Source organism: Aulonocara stuartgranti (genome assembly GCF_965226115.1).
Source record: "Aulonocara stuartgranti genome assembly, chromosome: 3".
NCBI lineage: Eukaryota > Metazoa > Chordata > Actinopteri > Cichliformes > Cichlidae > Aulonocara > Aulonocara stuartgranti.
The window spans coordinates 72,865,050-72,884,286 of record NC_138941.1 but is presented as its reverse complement, the minus strand read 5'-3'; the positions used below and the strand labels follow the sequence as shown (position 1 = coordinate 72,884,286).

Below are 19,237 nucleotides of genomic sequence, written 5' to 3'. Positions count from 1 at the left end.
CAGAGCTGCAGGTTCCCTCTCAGCTTCCTGCAGCAGTCAGAAAAGATGCAAATGAGACGTGTGCGACGAGTGTAACAGGAGGCACGACTGTTTTACTACATCAGATAAACTCCTACGCTTCACAATGAAGAATAACCAACTGATTCAAAGCAGTTTGTATATGCCAGTGTATGGATCCCTGTTTATTTATGAGCAGCTAAAGTGTGTTTTTCTTCCTAGTTGAACATTTAACATTAAAAATCTTTGAACTCTTTCAGTGCACTTGGCTCAGCTCTGCCCACAGCTACAAACAGCCTCTGCTTTGATCATGAAAGTTAAAAGGACATTATGCCAGTTCAGTGTCACTTATTCTCTAAGGGTAGTCTCCAGTGGTGGAAAGCAACTCGTTTCCTCCTTGAAATTTCTTTCTTTAAAGATGAGTTTTCTTTCCTGCAGCATTTGGTGCTTTCTAGGGTCTTCGGCCTTCATTAGAATACCTCTCTCCATCTGCATTTCCTCTTCCTCCCCTTCCAAGCATCATTGTAGGGCCTATTTTGGCCCACGATCAGGTCTCTTAGGTCTGCTGATAGCTTCCGGTTATTCTGGAAGGTTTTTAAATAGGTTTTAGCAATAAATATCTTTAATATGAAAATAAGCTTTAAATAAAATCCTGTGGTGAGAAAGAGGTGAAACATTTATGTGTTCAGTCTTGTGAACGAAGGGCAGATTTCTCACACTCAACTGGAGTCCACTATTCATGTCCACACACACACGCTGGTGTGACGTCAATGCTGATTGGTGGAGGAGTTTAGGCTGAAGGCAGCCTGTTGCCTGGATATGAGCAGCAGCCGTGCCGAAGTTCACTCTGAAAACGATCAAAACTCATTTAGAAATAATTACTTGTTACTTTACAATCGCTGTGTAAGAACAGCAAAACTGCAGCTGTGTGTGTTACAGTGCAGTGTTGCAGCCCTACAGCACTGGTCGGGCTGAAATGCACCGAAAGTGACACAAAGGTAAATATTGTGTTATTGTATTAAGAACAAGCTGCTCTCTGACCTGTGATTGGCCTTCTTTGGAAGTAAAGGCGCTGTTGTTTCCTGCTTGTCATGCTGACACACACACACACACACACACACATAATAACCCATCTTCCTCTCTAATGAGGTGATTGATGATCTGTTATTCCGCCCTTGTGTGCGTGTGTGTGTTATGCGTGGCTGATGACGTGTGAGGTTGAATGGGGGGCGGGATTTTGTCTGATGAGGACAAAGACAGCAGGGGGTCATTAAACACACACAGACACACACACCCATACATACACACCTATCCTTCGGAGCATGTGAACCTCTGTGGCCCCGCCCCGTTCCACAGGAAATAGTTGCAAACCACGACTCAGTCTCCACGGTGATGCTTTACGAGCTGACGGGACGACTGGGGTCAGGGGTCACAAGGAGACGGAGGGAAAGGCGAAGCTATCCTTTCTTTTGGGTGCGGTTATAATGGCGGCTCCCGAATATTCTAGGATTCAACTCAACATCTGGAACTTAATCTGGGACTCCAGGATTATCTTCATATTCCCCTGGAAGATTTTAAGTATCTCACTTAAAAGACCCAAGTCATTCCAGGAATCCCGGAAGCCCCTGAAAGACTGATTGAGTCATTCATTCTATCTGGAAGAATCCTGGAAGTGAAATCAAATTTTCCCTTAAGGACCCTGAGGACCGTGCAGGATCTATTTGATTCTCCCCATGCTCGATTCTCTATTTTCAACTGCTGGAGAATCTCGATGTACCTTAAAATGTTCCACAAGTTGCTGACTTGTGGAACATATTTTAGTCTGCATGAACATCTTTACTGACTTTTAGTTCTCAAGAAAGTCTAGAACTCCTTCTTTAAGGACAATCACATCCTTTGGCTTTCTCTCAAGAACATCTACAACACCTTCAGTAACTTACTAAACTTTTCCTGGAAACCTTGAACCAATAAACCATTTAACTCAATGAATTTTGTCAAGTATATGTGGAACTAGCCTACAAAGAATACCTAAACCTCCTGCAGGATCATTTCTCCTCTGAAAGCTCTTTAGAATCTCCTAGAAGTTCTTCAGAGTAAAGAAGGAAATTTCTCAGTACAACTCTTTGAGCTTAAATTGTTAGAAATAAATGTGTTTGGAAAAATAAAGTTCTGGTATGTCATTGTCCAGACTGACCTTTAATTATATAATTATAGTTATAAAAACTATTTGTTAATTCACAAAATAAATTATGTTTGACTCCCCTGAACTAGAAAGTTTTCTGTTTTGTTTTTTACCTTCAGAATCTTCAAGAGCCCTGAAACATTTCAAAGACTATACTTCTTTACTATACTTTTAGTACTTTAGTGACTAAATCAGATAAACTATTTCCAACTTACCCTACTGCAATCGCGTCTTTAACAACATCTGTTTCCAGAAACTCTGAAAGTGCTCCTGGAACTTCCTCAATGACAACAATAGACACTTGAAACTACAGTAGAAGGAGGCCCATTCTGTCTCCTGTCATGACTTTTACAACATGTTCAAATACCACTTGCACCTATTTGTGACTCCTGGAAACTTTTCAAGAACCCTGAACCATTTCCAGGACTGTATGAGCCTGTTCCTTTCCATTTATTGTGTTCTTAATTACTCATGGAAGAATTCGCCTTCTTCAAGAACATCTAGATGTTTGAGAGTAGTTTTGAGGGTTTGTCTCACCTGGAAAGTTTTCAAAGCCAAGACATTTTTAGCTCTATTACAGGTCACTAGATGACATCTGGAGGCCCACAACCCTTTCAGTCATTGAATGTTGTAAAGACACCTCAAACTGACCTAGGAAAGACCCTGGAGCTACAATGAGGACAATCTGAGACCCTCATGAAACTTGTGAACACTCCTATGGTCTTTGAAACACCACAAGGACTTCAAGATGCTTTTAAAACACCAAAGGAAACTATTTCAAACCAAAGAAGCCTCTTCAAGGATTCCTTGAACTTCCTCCAGAACTTCATGATTAAACTTTGTCGATTGAATATTTTTATCTATTTTGTTTTTTTGAGTGTTTTTTGTAACACATGCATCCATTGAGTCCACATTCATCTGTGTGTGCGTCGTTGTGAGTGTGTGAACCCGTTGTCTGGGGTGACAGCAGTAAGAATGTGTGACATCATAGCGCCGAGTCGTATAAAAGTGTCAGCCCGCCGCCGGCACACAGATACTGACTGGTCCTGAGATGAGACAGGACAGACACCAGTGATAGTTAAAAAAAGGAAAAAAAAAAAGCTTATACGACTTGTTCTGAGACTGATAATCAATTACTGTGATTGGAGAAAAACAGTTGGATTGATCGGACGACCAGCAGAATCTTTTATTTGACTTTGATTTTTGTTGGAATATTTTTGAGAAACTGTTTGTCAGTAAGTTCTGCTTCTTTATTGTCCTAATCATCAAATTTACTAATACATAAACATCAGAAAATGACATTTAAACTTCAAAAATATTTCATCAAATTAAAGAAAATCTAAATTGAAATTTACTAAATAATCCAGTTTAATAACTCCCATAACCCAATGAAGATTTATTCATATCTAATAATAAAATAACAAAAATCAAAATTTATTTTAAGTCTAAATTTTCTAGCCTTCTTTTACTTAAAATGTTTTTTAACTCTATTGTATTGAATTGAATTCAATAATAAAAATCTAAACACCTTCAGTTTGGTAGACTCTAATCTACATCTGTAATCTGAGACTGTAATAATCAATTTAAAAAAACTATTCATGACCACATTGTAAAAAAACAGAATTGTACAAACGTGAATAAAGCTACAAATTTGTTAAGATGCACAAATAAATTCAAATTTATGTTAAAAATATATTTTTGCTTCTTTTTTAATACCACAACAAAATTTGACCCAATCAGTTTTTATCTCCTGATCAGGTTATTTCACCACAATATTCACTTTTATCAAGTCACAGCAATCCTCTGACCGATAGATGGCGCTGTAGGCTTTAATAACCTTCAGTCAGAGCTACACGTAACTCAGCTATTTCATGTTCTTCTTAAAGCTTATAGGTTAAAAACAGTCACGGTGGTGTGTTTTTTTAACTAAATGTTTTTTGTACAAACAAAGATGGCTGCTGCTTCATCTCCTTTCATTTCCCTCATCTTCCTCCTCTTCCTCGCTGTTGCTGCGGAGTTAAAACCGTCACCTCAACGAGACAACAAACAGGTCAGTGGAGAACTTCCTTTTCATCATTACCTTCATTCTCTTTTTACACCCTTTATTTTAATCATTATCTTTGTCCTCATTATCTTCATTCATCGTCTTCATCGATAGTTTCTGCTCTTTTTATTGATTATGTCAGCTTTAATAAAGAGATACAATGAAACAGATCTCATAGTCAGAGATGATCTTAGATTAACAGCATGGTGTCATCAGCATAAGTGAGTCTGTGTAAGATTTTTCAGTGCTCCACCGATCAGTGACACATAATAGGAAGATAAATGTGACACTTAAAAAATGTCATCTGTTTGATGTTTTAAAGACTTGTTTTAAAGACTCAAATATGGGGCAAAGGTTAATGGACCCATCGTTACAAGAGTACTAACCAATATATAATATGGCTTACTCTAAGTTCTGTTATGTGGGACCAGTGTGTAATCTGAGTAATCTGATTAGTTGACTACTCTGTGTACTTGAGGTACAGTTATCAACATTCACTAGAAAAGGCAGTGAATCACACAGATGATTACTGACTGTATTTCAGGTTTTACACTCTCTGTTTGGCTCTCGTCTTTCAACTCTCATCTTGGCCACTCCCACTTTTGATGACATCACAGAGGGATCAGCTGGACAGCTCACCTCCACAACTCCTTCTGCAGTACTGCCTGTGAGCCACACCCTTGCAAAGCGAGTGAACAGCAGAACTGAAGCAGTCCCTCAGTTCTTTCTCAACTTCCTGCGGCAACAGACCAAGATGAGGAGGTGGAGCCGCAAGTCGATGATGGGAGGGAGAGGATGCTTTGGGATGAAGATGGACCGTATTGGGTCCATGAGTGGTCTGGGCTGTTAGACATATGTGTCACCATGGTAACTACACTACGACCTAAGCTCCGCCTGACGTTGCATGACCTCTGACCTCCAGAAGGATGAATTTTTCCACTGGGCAAAGACTTCATGTTGGATCTTTACTAATAAAGGACTAAAGGAAACGTACTAATGACCCTTGACGCCTGGCTCCAGTGCAGCCAGCAGGACTCTGTGTGTGTGAAAGACGAACATGTTTTAAACATGTAGATATATTTGTGTGTGTAAGAACATTAGGCATTTAGCTCACAGCAGGAAATGATCCGCTTCACACGCCTTTTCATTACAGGAAGTACTCTGTGTTGCTCCAGTGAGGGGCGGAGTCTGGATAATGTGTGCAGGACATGGCAGGTTAAAGACAGATGAATGTCCAATCTGATAGTGTTGCACATTTTTGCGCTTTTACATGTGTCTCTGTCGGGTGATGTACTGGAAAGCTGATCACAGTGGGGCATGTGTGAAAGCAGCTTAATAGACGACCATGTGTTAAACATGCAGGTATGTGTGTGTTTGTGTGGACGGACTGCAGGCAACAATAAACTACAGAGAAAACCTCACTGGGCTTATGTTGCTTTGATTCAACAGGTAAATAACATCACACAGATATTTATTACAACATTAATATTAATGAAAGCTTCAGTTTTTACTGTGTGAACTTCCTGTTTATGGTGACACTGAACGGACATTATGGTGCTTCCAACAAGGAAGAAGAATCCTAAATAGGAATGCATATTATGGCTCTGTAACAGCAGGAATGTATTTATCTGTTGTTTAACCAGGAAAACATTTTGAGGTTAAAGACTTGAGAAATACCAAGGGCTCAGGGAAGAGCTTGAGAAGAACAACATCGGAGATCTCTGTCCAGAAGAGCGCGGTCCTAGGAACAGCTAAGATACTGCGCAGGACCGCTCTACCTTTCTGAGAACCAAAAGAAAACCTACTTTTTAAGAACTCGCTAACTCAAGAGTGACATCGCTCCCAAGTTTTGACATATGAGTTTCAAAATATCTCTTCAAGCTACAGTCAAATGTAGCAGGTTGGTGCTGCACTTTCACATCGGAAACATTTTGTTTGTTTGTCTGTTTGTTTGGTTTTTTACATATGACTATCAAATATACGATAAACCTGATAACTATTAAACTAAAGATTATGAAACATATAATGAAAGCAACAGTTCACTGGAGTTGTGTCACTGTTGTTGGAGTGTTATTTTGAAACAGACAGTGAACACATCACTTGACTTCCTTTTACATATTTCCTAAAGCTTTCTTATGATAAGTCCACTGCCACTTTTCATTTATCAGTTTTTCTCTTTTATCTCATAATTTGAAGCTTCTAGTTGAAGTCAGTGATATGACCAGCTCTATTAAAAGTTGATCATGAAGTTCTTTTGGATAGATATTAATATCTTGTGCAAATACCAAGTTTTCTTAATTATAATTCTTCTTTGGTCAGGATTTTCTGAACAGAGTGCCATTTACATCAGTGGATGGTTCATGGTGTTGGTGGTGTATGGAACACATCATAAAATGTGTGACGCGTTAATAATTTTACCGGTTAAAGGTTAAAATACAAAAATGATCATATCATTACATTGTTAGAGAAAATGTCATTCATTCACACTGAAAAAGACTGGAAATAATAAAAGATAATCTTCTTCTTCTTATTATTATTATTATTAAGGTGGTCTAAGTTGAAACTTGAGAAGAAGAAATACATTTTTAGACAGGTTGCCTAAAACTTGAATTTAATCACCACTCATTTCAAAGTGATTTCCTTCTTCTTCTTCTTCTTCTTCTTCTTCTTTTGGATCCTCCTTTTAGGAGTTGCCACAGTGCATCTTATCTGCTCGGCAGTTCCATTTTTAACATCCTATGCACATGTCCACACCATCTCGGCCTTGCTTCTATAACTTTGTCTCCAAACTGCTCTTCCTAATTTCTTATCCTCTCCATCCCGATCACTCCCAATGACGTTCTTAACACATTCAGCTCGGCCTTCTGTCTGTTCATCAGTGCCACCGTCTTCAAACCAAACATCACAGCACGTCTCACTAACATCTTATAAACCTTCTGTTTCACTCTTGCTGCTTCTGTAACAAATCACCCTTGACACTCGTTTCCATCCTCCCCAGCCTGCCTGCACTTTCTTCTTCACCTCTCTTGTACACTGTCAGTTGGATGGTTGACCCCAGGAACCTCATCTACGTCACTCCTTTTACTCCTCGCACCTTCATTTTATCCACTTGCCTCATCCTCACACATGTTATCTGTCTTATTTCCTCTTCTCTCTCCTCCTCCTGCTCCCTTCTCTCCCAACAGATCAAAACATCATCTGCAAACATTCATAAGACTTCCTCATGTTGAACCAGTTTCAGTAATTGTTTAATAATATTACATTTATTTTGAATATTTCTACGTTTTTTAAGAATATATAATTATTTTTGTATTTCTGGTGAAATTTCTGACATGCACAGGTTGTTCCCGCCTCTCGGGGGCAGCATGCAGACATTTGGCTGTTCCCTGTCACGTGACGAGGTCAGTAGTTCCGGGGTCAGGGCTCGCTCAGCTAACATCAAGCAAACCGTTGACGGTAACACGGAAACAGAACGAGCTGACTGTCCTCTCCTCCGCTACCAGCGAGCCTCCTGCCTCTGGATCCCGGCTGTTCCCGCCTCTTCCTCCGTCCTCCTGGTCCGCACCGGTCAATAAGCCTGAAGCATGTCGGCAGTGCAGCGGATGAAAGTGGCAAACGAGCGACACAGCAAGACGATCACACAGCGGGGACACGTCCAGAAAACGTCGGTAGGGAAACCAGGGCTAACGGCTGACCCGTTAACTTAGAGCCCGTGGGCTGTGGCCGGCGTGTGGTCTGTAGATGTGATGTTCGTGTAGAAGTGAGCATTTAAATACGTTTATTTGATTTATTTAGAGTCGAATCCAGGAAACAGCTAGCTCGCTAAGTTAGCCACGGAGCTCTGTTACCATCACAGTCGCCATCATGCTGCATGTAATTGTTGTTAAAAACCAGTGAAATGGTGGGATAGTAACAGAGGTCCCGCTGCTGGCGCACTGTGAGTGGCTGTTTAGTGTGTCATCTTAAAGAGAGCCAGAGTCCTGCAGGAAAGCTGGAGTTTTAGCGCGCCGCTCGATTGTAATTTATAGAAATACGATTTTATTCTAATATATTAAAGTTTTATTTTGTGGTGTTCAATCGGCACAAACATATAAAGCTGTCGGCTGTTTGTGAGCTTTTGGGGGGCTTTAATCGTCCATCCCCTCTGTGTGATGAGGTGTAAACAGATGGAGTGGGCGGAGGCGTGCAGCTCAGTGCGCACATTTAAAACAGAATTTGTGTCAAAGAAGGTGATGTTAGGGAATCACACGCAGGCTGAATTTAACAAAGGGCTTCGGACCGTTTAAATGAAGATCAGATGCTCGATTCTGTCCGTGCAGACAGCGAGCAGCGTTAAATGAGCTGTTTTCTAAATGGAGTCTGGTGCAGAGTGGCTGGTTTGGCAGGTGTAACAACATTGAGCGCACACAAAGCTGTGTGTGTGTGAGCAGTTATGAGTGTGACACACACAGAGTCAGCCTAACATTTTTTACTGTGAGGCGATTCTCAAGGAACTCGAAGCCACAGATGTGATTTAGTAAACATCTGTAAACACCCAGCTTTGTACTTTTGAAGCTTAAATTCAGAGACATTTAGCTTGCGTGCCATCAGCAGGCACGCTAGCTCAGGATATTTACAGTGTGTGGTGGGCGACTGTGACAAAACCACAGTTTGCCTTGATTCAGTTGGTGGTGTCACACCGTACAACAGAACTACTTGTGTTTTCTGTTTGATGAACAAAGAAGTATTTGATGTTTGAATACCTGTAAAACCCCTCATAAAATATGGTTTAAATATACATTTATTACAGTTCTAGTGATATTTGCACTGCTTTGGCACAACGACTATTTCATTGAAGCAGCACCACGTGAATCAACCAATGCTGAGGCTATACTGGCATCTTTACATGGTCCCTGCTGCTCAGTCACATCGAGCTAACTTTAGCTTATGTTACAGCAGCCAAAATGTATGTAAACAGTGTGCGTTACTAGGCAACTACGTGTGCCATTAATGTCCAGCGCTGCGTTCATTATTATATTAACGTGACGTCTTCAGCGGTTTGAGGTATAAGTGGCCTTCCCGTTGTACCACATATTGCAAATGGTAACATGACGGGTTTTATTTTAACAGGGTTACATAATTTAAACATTTTTAAAGTTCTAGTGTTTAAAATAAATCAAAGGTCAGAGCTTGGAGCTCTGAGGCATGAATGGATCTCATCAGTCAGGGTTTGTCCCTGTAATGATGACCTCCAGACGTTAAGGTGAACACAGTAAACACTGACTGTCCACGGAAATCTTTTCATTTGCTAGCAGAAGTCTTTGAAACGGGACGATTACAGCAGGGATGTTAGCTGAAATATTCAGCGGCTGTCGCACGTTCTGTTTGCCCGTCCTGTCTACAGTTCGGTTTCTCAGGTTGTCTTTGGTTTGTTGGAGACTTTCGGTTTTCTCTTAGCGTTGACCTGCCAACACTCCCATCTCACCTGTCGCAAAATGTCATTTTTTTCAGCTCGTCTGTCCTTGCAGTAGACAAACCAGTTAGAACTGTCTCACCTCGTGTTTCTCTACTTTACTCACCCTGCTGCATAAACGAGGCTTCATGAAGCACAAGCTTAAATCTCAGGATTAAGCAAGTGAAATGTGTGAAACAAAGTCGCATATAATGTAAACGGTGTAAAGGTATCATAAGAGAAGTGTTGTGAAAACACCAAAGACGCCTGTTTTCACCACGAGGTGTTATCATTACCATCAGAATAAAAAGAACCAAGTTCTATGTAGAAGGAAAACTCAAAAGGCTTCCACGGGACGCTTTTGACGGTGCGTGGTTTCTCTGTGTTTTCCAGCGGCCAGTAAACGATGAGAAGTCTCCGGTGGGCCCGTGGCTGCTCGCTCTGTTCGTCTTTGTGGTTTGTGGATCAGGTGAGTTTCTCCCCTGCAGGTGATACAGATGTTGATACAGCTGCTGATGCAGACGGGCTCTGCTTCCCGCTCAGCTGATCCTATCTCTGTGGCGTTTCTGCAGAACTCTATCAGCTCTCGAAACTCTGAGTCACATTTTTCCCCAGAAGTTTTGTCTTCAGCCTGCAGGATACGGAGTCAGAAGGTCTTCCTGTGACAGATTGCACTTTTATCGCTGCCAGTCAGGACTTGCCATCTCTAATTAGCGTTTGGTAACACATGTCAAAAAACAGTCGCTTTAAATAGATGGGAGTTGGCTCTCCTGCTTTTCTCAGCCTGTTTTTTAATTGTAGGTCACAATAGAATCTCTGTTTGTGCCGTGGCTTTGAGGCATAGAGCCGGTTTGGGTTTCCCGTGATGTTCCTGCTCATTAAGCAGATTAATGTTGCTTCTGCCAGCAGCAGAAGACTTGACTGTTTCACACTAAAAGAAGTATTAGAGTTACTGGAATAAGGACAGGAAGTTGATGCTGGCGGTGCTGGACATTTTGAAAGTTTCACATTTGCGACTAAAAATACATGTGCAGATTGCTACATTTATTTAGGAGCATGTGTGTGAATAAAAAGTATTACAAGGCTCAACACTCTTCGTTAACATGACAATAAACCTGGAGAGAGAGAAACATGTTTGCTTTACTTTTTGGATTAACTGCGATCGTTACTATTACTGCAATCACAATCAAAGCCTCTGAAGATAAAAAGCTATTAAGAGTCCTCTATTAAAGCACTGATCATCAAATTTAATGGGGTGTCTCTAGTTGTAATACCTCAGTAGATAGGCAGGCACATCCATCCTTATCCATAGGTAAGTATATGAATACATGCCTATGGATAAGATAAACAGGACAGTTGGTAAAGTAGATTAAGTCATATATCAGTAGGTAGGTATATGGATCATTACACAGGTAGTTAAGTAGGTAGGTAAATGGGTGGGTGGGTATAATGAGATGAGAGAGATGATGAGATAGCCTTTATTTGTCAGTTGCAGGTCTTTTGCCCACAACCAAGATGACAGACCTTGCCGGCCGTACATACAATACAAACATCACATTGGGGAGACAGGTCAGGCCAGGTAGCGAGGAAAAAAAACATTGAAATGTGCAACACAAAAGGATAATACAGGAATGCACAGGTATCAACACACCATAACACAATAAACACAGACAACAACATGGGAAAGAGTCCCAGTGTGTACATCTGATCTGGGGCCGCTACAATCTTCGACTGCGCCTCCAGCTGACCCGATGTCCACATCAGAGGGGAGGTAAGCGTTGGAGGTGGCGTTGGGTCCGGGGTAGGGAGGGCGATGCGTCAGTGAGTGCTTATCAGTATCAGTATATGTATGTGTGTGCGTGTCCATAGTTCAGCTGAGACAGTGTCCTTCACCCTATCAGGCTAAGTAAACAGTCTACCAGCCAACCCAGGTGGCCTTGTAGGGAATGGGAAGGAACAGACTCAACACAGTCGTTATCAGGGAGTTGTTGTTCGGCTCCAGCCTTGAGCTGGCGCCGAAGGGGTAGCCGGGTTATGATGGTAATTGAGAATTTCAAGCTGTTTTTTAACACTCCGACACTGGTCTCTCAGTCTCCCGTTAATAGCTGCGAGCTTCTCCGTGATGTTATTAGCCGTCGATTCTGTGGTCTTGTCACTCTTTTTGCTCACATAGCAGATTCTGAGACCTCACGACCGCAGCCAACTGATCCGAGGTGTAATCCAGCTCCACCCAGAGGTGTTGTTCTGAGTTGATTCTTTCCTGATGTAATCCAACATACATGCGCTCAAAGGTGTTATTCTGAGCATTCACTGCAGTCGTAAGCGCCTCCAAGCTCTTAACCATGCTGCCTTCAGTGAGCCCTTTCTGAGAAGTCGCGCCTGTCGTTCCAATCCCAGCGGGCAGCTTTGTGGGGGTTTGAACAGCCGGTTCCGCTCTCTTAATTCTCCGATAAGCCAGGGCCAAGCCAGCTCCGATCAGCAAGAACCCTGTTATCATGGTTCCGAATAGGTAGATATCTTCAGCGTCCTCGATCGACAGTCCCGCCAGGCACACGATCCTCTGCCACCCGTCCATCGTGTATCCGGCAGGGAAAGTCCCTCCAGGGCACTCGGGTTCTCCCGAGCCCAGACTTCTCGTTAAAGGGTGTCAATAGCATTCAGAGACCAGTTGATCAAATCCATAATTCTCTTTTAGGTTTTAGACACAGACTGTGAGAGAGTGTTCCAGGGAAAGTAATACAAAAAAGACACGAGACTAGACAAGGACATAAGAACTAGCAGGGAAGATAAGGGAGAGGAGAAAAGTGCGTCCGCCTCCTCCGAGAGCCAAAGTAGAAGTGGCAGGTAGGTGCATAGATAGAGAGGCTTTAGGTACAGAGACACCTATGGGTGTCTATGTAGGTAGATTTTAGGCAGGTAGAGGGTATGATGGTAGTTAGATATGGGTTGGTATATAGGTAGATAAGTAGGTGGGAACATAGTTTGGTAGATGGATGCAGCAGGTTTGTCAGTAGGTGGATCTGCACATATCTTGGAAGGTAACCGTGTAGGTAGATGGAGACATAGAGGAGCATGTTTCCCACTGAGCTGTGGCCGTTGTTCTTCTAACGTAACTCTTTACGTGTTCATAATCTTAGGTTGTAAGCTTGTGGTTTGAAACCATAATGTTTCATTTTTTCACTTTATCTAGGATTCAAGCAGCTCTTTGCTCACATGTTGGGTTTTATAAAGTTCAGTGGGTGACCGTTCAAGTCTACATGCTGGTCAGTAGCAGCTGGGCTCTTTTACAACAATGTGCTTTGGCATCGTGTTGCTGAAAAAAGCTGAATCTTTGGTGGCTGCGTTAGTTGAACAGTAACAACTTTCTTACAGATGTTTGTGGATTCCATCATATGTGGTTCATAACGTCATTGAGATTTCATGACTTGATGGATTTGGCTGCACAGTGTGAATGTTGGTGTCAGCGCTGCATTAGAAACCGACCTGATCCTGCGTGTGCTCAGGAACATCCACACCTGAAGAAACACTGACGGTGAAATAAGCACAGGTTTCCACCTTAAATGAGCCCGGGCTCATTTAAGGTGGAAACCTGTGCTTATTTCACTGACAGGTTTCTAAACCACACTGTGTCCCTGCGGCTTTGCTTCATAGTTAGTCCTCACAGACTCGAGGAGCTTATGAAACACAAACGGTGCTTTTATTTACATTTACAGAAACGTTGCTATAAACACGTCCGTCGTGACTGCGTGCGCTCGGAGTCTTTGGACGGTTAGTGTTCTTGTTTAAGACTCCACTGCGAGCTGGTGAGGAGGCTCGCTGTTGAGGAACACGTGTGAAACCACACGAGCAGCTGCAGAGTGATAACGCAGAGACTTCTGCATTTGCAGCCGACAACAGAGCACATCACCTCGCCACCATTTCAAGCGCGTTCACACGTCACATGATTCATGCGATCTTATCTCCGCTGCACACGGTTGTTTGGTACCTCCGTTTCATAACATTTATCTTCTTTAAAATACAGTAGTTAGTGTTACGTGACAAACACAGGCGGCTGGCAGGCCTCCAGCCCTCGGAGTAAAACTCAGGAAGCGATCGTGGCTCGTTGCTTTGCGTCGTTTGTGGTTGTTTTTTGAACGTTTGTGCCACAATTTCCAGGTTTGATTCACTGAGCAATAATACAGTTTAAGAAGACAGGTGTCAGCGTCTCTCTGTGTCTACGGATGAGCTAGTTTTGTGTCATGTGACCTGCTGCTAATGCCTCCTTTGTGTTTGTTGCAGCCATCTTCCAGATCATCCAGAGCATCAGGCAGGGCATGTGATGATCTTTGACCCCAGAGATGCTGAGCCCGATGGAGGGAGGGAGGGGCACATCGCCTTCAAAACACACCCCCAACACACTCTCTCACACACACACTTGTACCTGTGGAGTCTGGACTCTTCCCTCTCTCTCTGCAGCACATCGCCTGTTTGTTTACTCCCGTCTCTGTCGATGAAGCTGATCCATCACATATTGATAATTGGTTCCTGTCAGATGAAGTCTTAAATCCTCTTCCTGTCGGTCGTCCAGCTGCTGTCTCTCGTCTCTGCTTCTTTTCTCAGTCCCCGGTTTAAAGGGACAAAGCGCTGTTCTTCCTGCTGTCGGCTCATTAATCATAAATCCTGCGAACGCGCCTCCTTTCTCAGACCGTCGCTCAGTCTTTAGGACCCTCGTGAGTCTGAGCTCATTTACTCAGAAAGACTCAGCCATCATACTGTGAATCATTGTAATAACAGGACAAAGTTAAGGTTCAGACAGATGTTTACATGCAGCACGCCTCAGATTTTAAACTTTTGTACATTGAAGCCTGAGAAGAGCAGCCCAGCCTGGAAGACTTTTAATGTGAAAAAAAAGAATGTCTTCCAAATTAAAAGTCTAACACACCTGTTCTAGTTTCAGTTCATATTGAGTGTATTTGTTGTGAATTTTGTATTTTTGTCAATAATAGTTCAGTGATTTATGTGATTTCGAGTGCTGTTGCTAACCGCTGTTTAATGACTGCTTATTACTTAGTGTTTCAAATGTGAAACAAACAAAAAGAACAAATCTATTTATTTCTGAGGAGTTTAATTCATTCCGCTGATTATTCAGTCACATATCATAAGTGTTAATATTAGAAACGGTTTAAAGACAAACATTTACTTTAAAGAAGCAATTTTAGCTTTTCTGCTGGAGCTCTTTAGTTTCAACCACAGCTGTTACTCTAATCTCTCCTCTGGTAACTGTCACTTACATTTAGTGCGTCTTCTTCACAATAAACCCTGCTTGAGCTGTGATTGGTTATATTTGTGATGAATTAATGAAATAGTTAAGTTACAGATAAAATGTTTATTTTGAACTCAGGGTTGAAATCTGCAGATTGCGTCTATCAGCAGCACGTCTCTCATCCAAAACACTTTTTTGTGAGTGTGTGTGTGAAACAGGAAATATATGAATCACATGAAGAAGAAGTCAGAGCTTCATCTTCTGTGAGCGCTAGTTACAAATGTCTCACGGGGCCTCGTAAATTCTTCTTTTAGCTCTCAGATTTTCAGAGGTCCAAAGTCATTTAAAGTAAATGAATCTGGGCTTTAATGACGTCGTGCAGATGAAGCGACGAACAGACTGTCAGCGGGGTGAAAAGACGTTGAATTAAAGCACACAGGAAGTGATTGTGAATGCAGGTTCATGCTGGATCATCGTGTGAAGTTTACAGGATTCAGACTGGAAATGTGATTTCTCTTTAAGGCTCTAAAAACAGCGCTTTGCTCCTTTAAATCCCTTCCCCTCCACACACTTTCAGTTCTTCTGCTGTAAATGAAGTAAAACAAGCTGATGAAACGAGCTCCGTCATTACAAACGTCCTGCTGACGTTTCCATGTGAAGCAGTCGGAGACGTTCCTTCAGCTGGACGACACGCTCCGCTTTGATACTAAATAAAGCTCCAATATTTTTCTCTACACGCCTCCCGGCTCCTCTTTGTCTTTGCTTTCTCTGTAAGAAAAAGATGTTTACGACCAACAAGGCAGTGCAGGCATGAATTCATCTCTGAAAGTGAAGACTGTCTCTGATGACACCTGAGAGTTGAATTGTTCTTTCCGATAAAGGATCTCAGACCAGCTGCTGCCATCTTGTGGCTGAGGTTAATCATCATTGTAAACTTGCTTTACTAACAGCTGTTCTGAAGAAGAAGGGTTAGCACTATTGAATTTGTACTGTTATCCACGGTTTTATTAATTATATGAAAAACAAATCAACCTGTCCTGCTAAAGATTAAGTTGGGAAACAAGGGGACAGATGGAGGATGCAGAACAGTATGGAGCCCCTCAGTGATCGCACTCAATTGTCCATAACTCCACTACCAAACCGGGTGCTAACATGAAGCCTGTTACCCTGACTCTGCACACTGACTGCCACCAGTGAGCCCAGAAGAAGACAGAGTTACCATCATTAACATCACTAGCACAATAACGTAAAACATAAAGAGGAAAAACTGCAATTGTAGTATTCAAAATACAAAATAATTAGAAGCAAATAAATGACACAACTCCAATGTCAAAGTACATATATACAATGTATATATACACAAACATCCCGTAAATAAACACTAGCCTTAACAAATAGATCAGCTGGTACTTCATTAAGGGGGGGTTCAAAACTCAGTTTTATAACACACCTCTGGGCAAGACATCTGTTTATCAGTTGTATTACCAAAGTGACTCATCCAGCCTCCAACAGATCAATTTGTTCAAGTAAGAAAGGATAAATGTCTATGAAGCCAGTGTTGTGCTACGGTAGGTGTATTATGGGAGGGGATTATTTCATCAAACTGAGGACATTTTGCCTGACAATTATTTGTATCCTCCTAATACACCTTGTTGCTAGGTGTATTCCCGTGACAGTGTGAGCAGTTGTTAAAAACTATCCTGAACATCCACTGACCTGTATATTGCACTCTATGTAGTGTTTTGTACAGTATTGGTTGTAGACTGGGATTTCTAATCAATTTAAAGCTTTTTACGCATATCTGAGACCAGAACTTTTGGCCTAAACTGACTGATAAATCTGCTTCCCATTTTGCAATAGGAAGATTCATCTATTATGGAGACTGTCCTGTATATTTTAGACAGTACTTTGGGGGTTTTAAGATTAAGGAATTGTGATGGTGTTTGTTATTTAACTTCATTAGCCTTAAATTCCTTTTTGTTTGTTTGTTTTTTTTACTATAGATTTAATTTGTTGATATTCTAAAAATCTATTCTTGTTAATCCCACACTGTATAGCTAGTCTGTCAGATGGAATAAAGTCTGTTCCTTAGAATATATGTTCCAAGTATTTAATTCTTTTACAACTGCAATCTGGGAAGTTAATCATATTATTGTTTTGTAATATGTCAGGTTTGTTCCAGATAGGTGAATGTTTGCAGGGGATTAATGAAGACTCATCATTTTTAGAAACTCCCACCATGCTATCAGGAAGAAGCTGATATTGATGCCATTTGATGTTTGAGCTGATAAATGGTAGTTCCAAAATCTCTCTGTTATTGTTAGAGCCTGTTCTACGTCTAGCCAGGGCCCATCTGAAAGGGTATGTTTTAACCATCCTAAGCCTGTTGGCTAAGAAGTTAGGCGGATCTAGTCCTTCTTTGTCCTCGGTCCTTTATAGCTTTTTAAGATAACACGCGGGGGTTTACATTTTCAGACTGCAGTGGTGTAGAAGAAGAATTATGAAACGAGCAATTAATCAGAAGAAGTATAGATACTGAATAATCTGAAAATCTTGAAAAAAAGTTTATTAATATAATTACCTCAGAGAGAGTGGTTTGTGAGTTTTGGAGAAAAAGTAAACATCATAAAGAGTGTTTTTATGTTCCACATTCTTGCATCTTAAGCCCTCAATCACTATAGCCTGTCTAATTCCTGCTGGAGTTCACCAGTTGTCAGCGGTGAATCCAGCGTTATTGCATGACTGTCTTATTAATAACTTCATTTAATTCGAGTTTTACATAGTTTGTTCAGTATTTCCTGTTCCTGTTGGGACACGAAGGCTTCTTCGAAGGATTTCATGTTTTTTTTCTAATCCCTGAATATTTTGTTTTGTTTTTTCTTTTTAAAATGAAATGAAATTATTTTACCTCATCATAGCTTTCCCTGCTTCCCAGAGAACAGATGTTGATGTTCCAGGCAGATTTTTATAGTGTAGATCAGGGGTGTCAAACTCATTTTGGTTCATGGGGCCACATACAGCCTTATTAGATGTCAAGTGGGCCAAAGCAGTACAATCATAACATAATTACCTATTAATATTAATAATTATAATAAGTCCATGTTTTTTTCACTTGTTTCATGCAAAGAAGTACAATTCCATTAGAAAATCTTCATATTTAATCAGATATCCCTTTTCAAAACATATAACAACTTTTGCTTTCTTAATTCAAGTGTTGCACAAATACAAACAACTGACAACATAGTATTGCACTTTAACATTTATGGCATTGCACGAACAATAGGATGCCACCAAACCAAACTAATTTGTAGTAAAGCTGTTGACTTACATTAAATTTTATATTTTTGAACTTTTTCTACAGCAAGAATTCATTTTCACAGAACTGTTTACTTTAGTTGGCGTCTGAAGCAACATCTCAGATTCTAATCTGCAGTGATGTTAATATAACCAGGGAGTGATGCAGGGTCACGATAGAGCTGTCCGTCCACGTAGAGCCCTTATTAATGAAGACTTAGGAACAGGACATTGCGTTGCTCCAGGATCTCTTTAGGGAAATGGTGGTTTATGCTGAAGTCCAAGTTGACGCAACTCTTCGCTGGTCTTTCTATTTGAAATGTCCGAATTTGGCCACAACAGGATGCTGTCTCCCGGCACCCTCTTAGGTCTGAGACGATGGACTCGATCGCAGCTTTTAATTAGTTGCTTCTGCATCCTCTTCAGCAGAACCCGAGATACCAGAAAACACATAGTTCTCTCTCATACTACAGGCCTGCATTTATTTTCTGTATTATGATGGGTCACATTCTCATTTACAGACTTAACTCAGTCCCGTAGCGAGGACTTTTTAGCAGCGACCGTTTCCACCTTATTCTGGCTGAAATCCAGAGATTTTCGCAGGGATTTAAATTGCTGGTGTAAAATCTTCAGCAGGGACAACATCGCATCCAAGCTGGACCATCGCCTATCAACTGACTCCAGGAGTTCGATAAAGTCGTTGTATTCTTGGAGAGCGTCTAATTTCTCCTCCCTGTGCTCCAGGCTGTTGGAGATGATTATACAAATTTGGTTAATTATTTGTCAATTGATTGTATACTATAACTGAAGCTTTGTGAGCTAACATTTAGAGGTTTTTTTTCTTGTCAACTCTCCAGCATCTGATGTGACCTACGGCATTTTCCGTCACTTCCCTCTCCTTACCTGGGTGAGGTAAGGAGAGGGAAGTGACTCATTACTTCCACAATAGAAGGATCTCACTTTCATTATAATCAGACAAAGTCAATCAAATGCAAACAACCACAATTGAAATATCAGAAACATTTCATATATGGAGTTGAACATGAA

The 19,237-nt window shown here is 41.2% G+C and overlaps 2 protein-coding genes across 2 annotated transcripts in view; both read left to right on the top strand.

The window, feature by feature from the left end:
- Nucleotides 1-15,630, top strand: part of LOC309703685 (stress-associated endoplasmic reticulum protein 1) — a 157,608-nt gene extending 141,978 nt beyond the window's left edge. The window contains exons 2-4 of the mRNA XM_082528636.1: nucleotides 7,701-7,891; nucleotides 10,048-10,123; nucleotides 13,933-15,630. Of these exons, the coding sequence (XP_082384762.1) occupies nucleotides 7,808-7,891; nucleotides 10,048-10,123; nucleotides 13,933-13,973 (201 nt within the window). The 5' untranslated portion in view covers nucleotides 7,701-7,807 and the 3' untranslated portion in view covers nucleotides 13,974-15,630. The remainder of the gene's footprint in view (nucleotides 1-7,700; nucleotides 7,892-10,047; nucleotides 10,124-13,932) is intronic.
- LOC309703674 (C-type natriuretic peptide 2-like) lies at nucleotides 4,131-5,073 on the top strand (the record flags this gene model as incomplete). The annotated part of the gene is made up of 2 exons (XM_082528624.1): nucleotides 4,131-4,229; nucleotides 4,768-5,073. 2 exons carry the CDS (start codon nucleotides 4,131-4,133, stop codon nucleotides 5,071-5,073), a joined length of 405 nt encoding a protein of 134 aa, XP_082384750.1.
- Nucleotides 15,631-19,237: the final 3,607 nt, after the last annotated feature.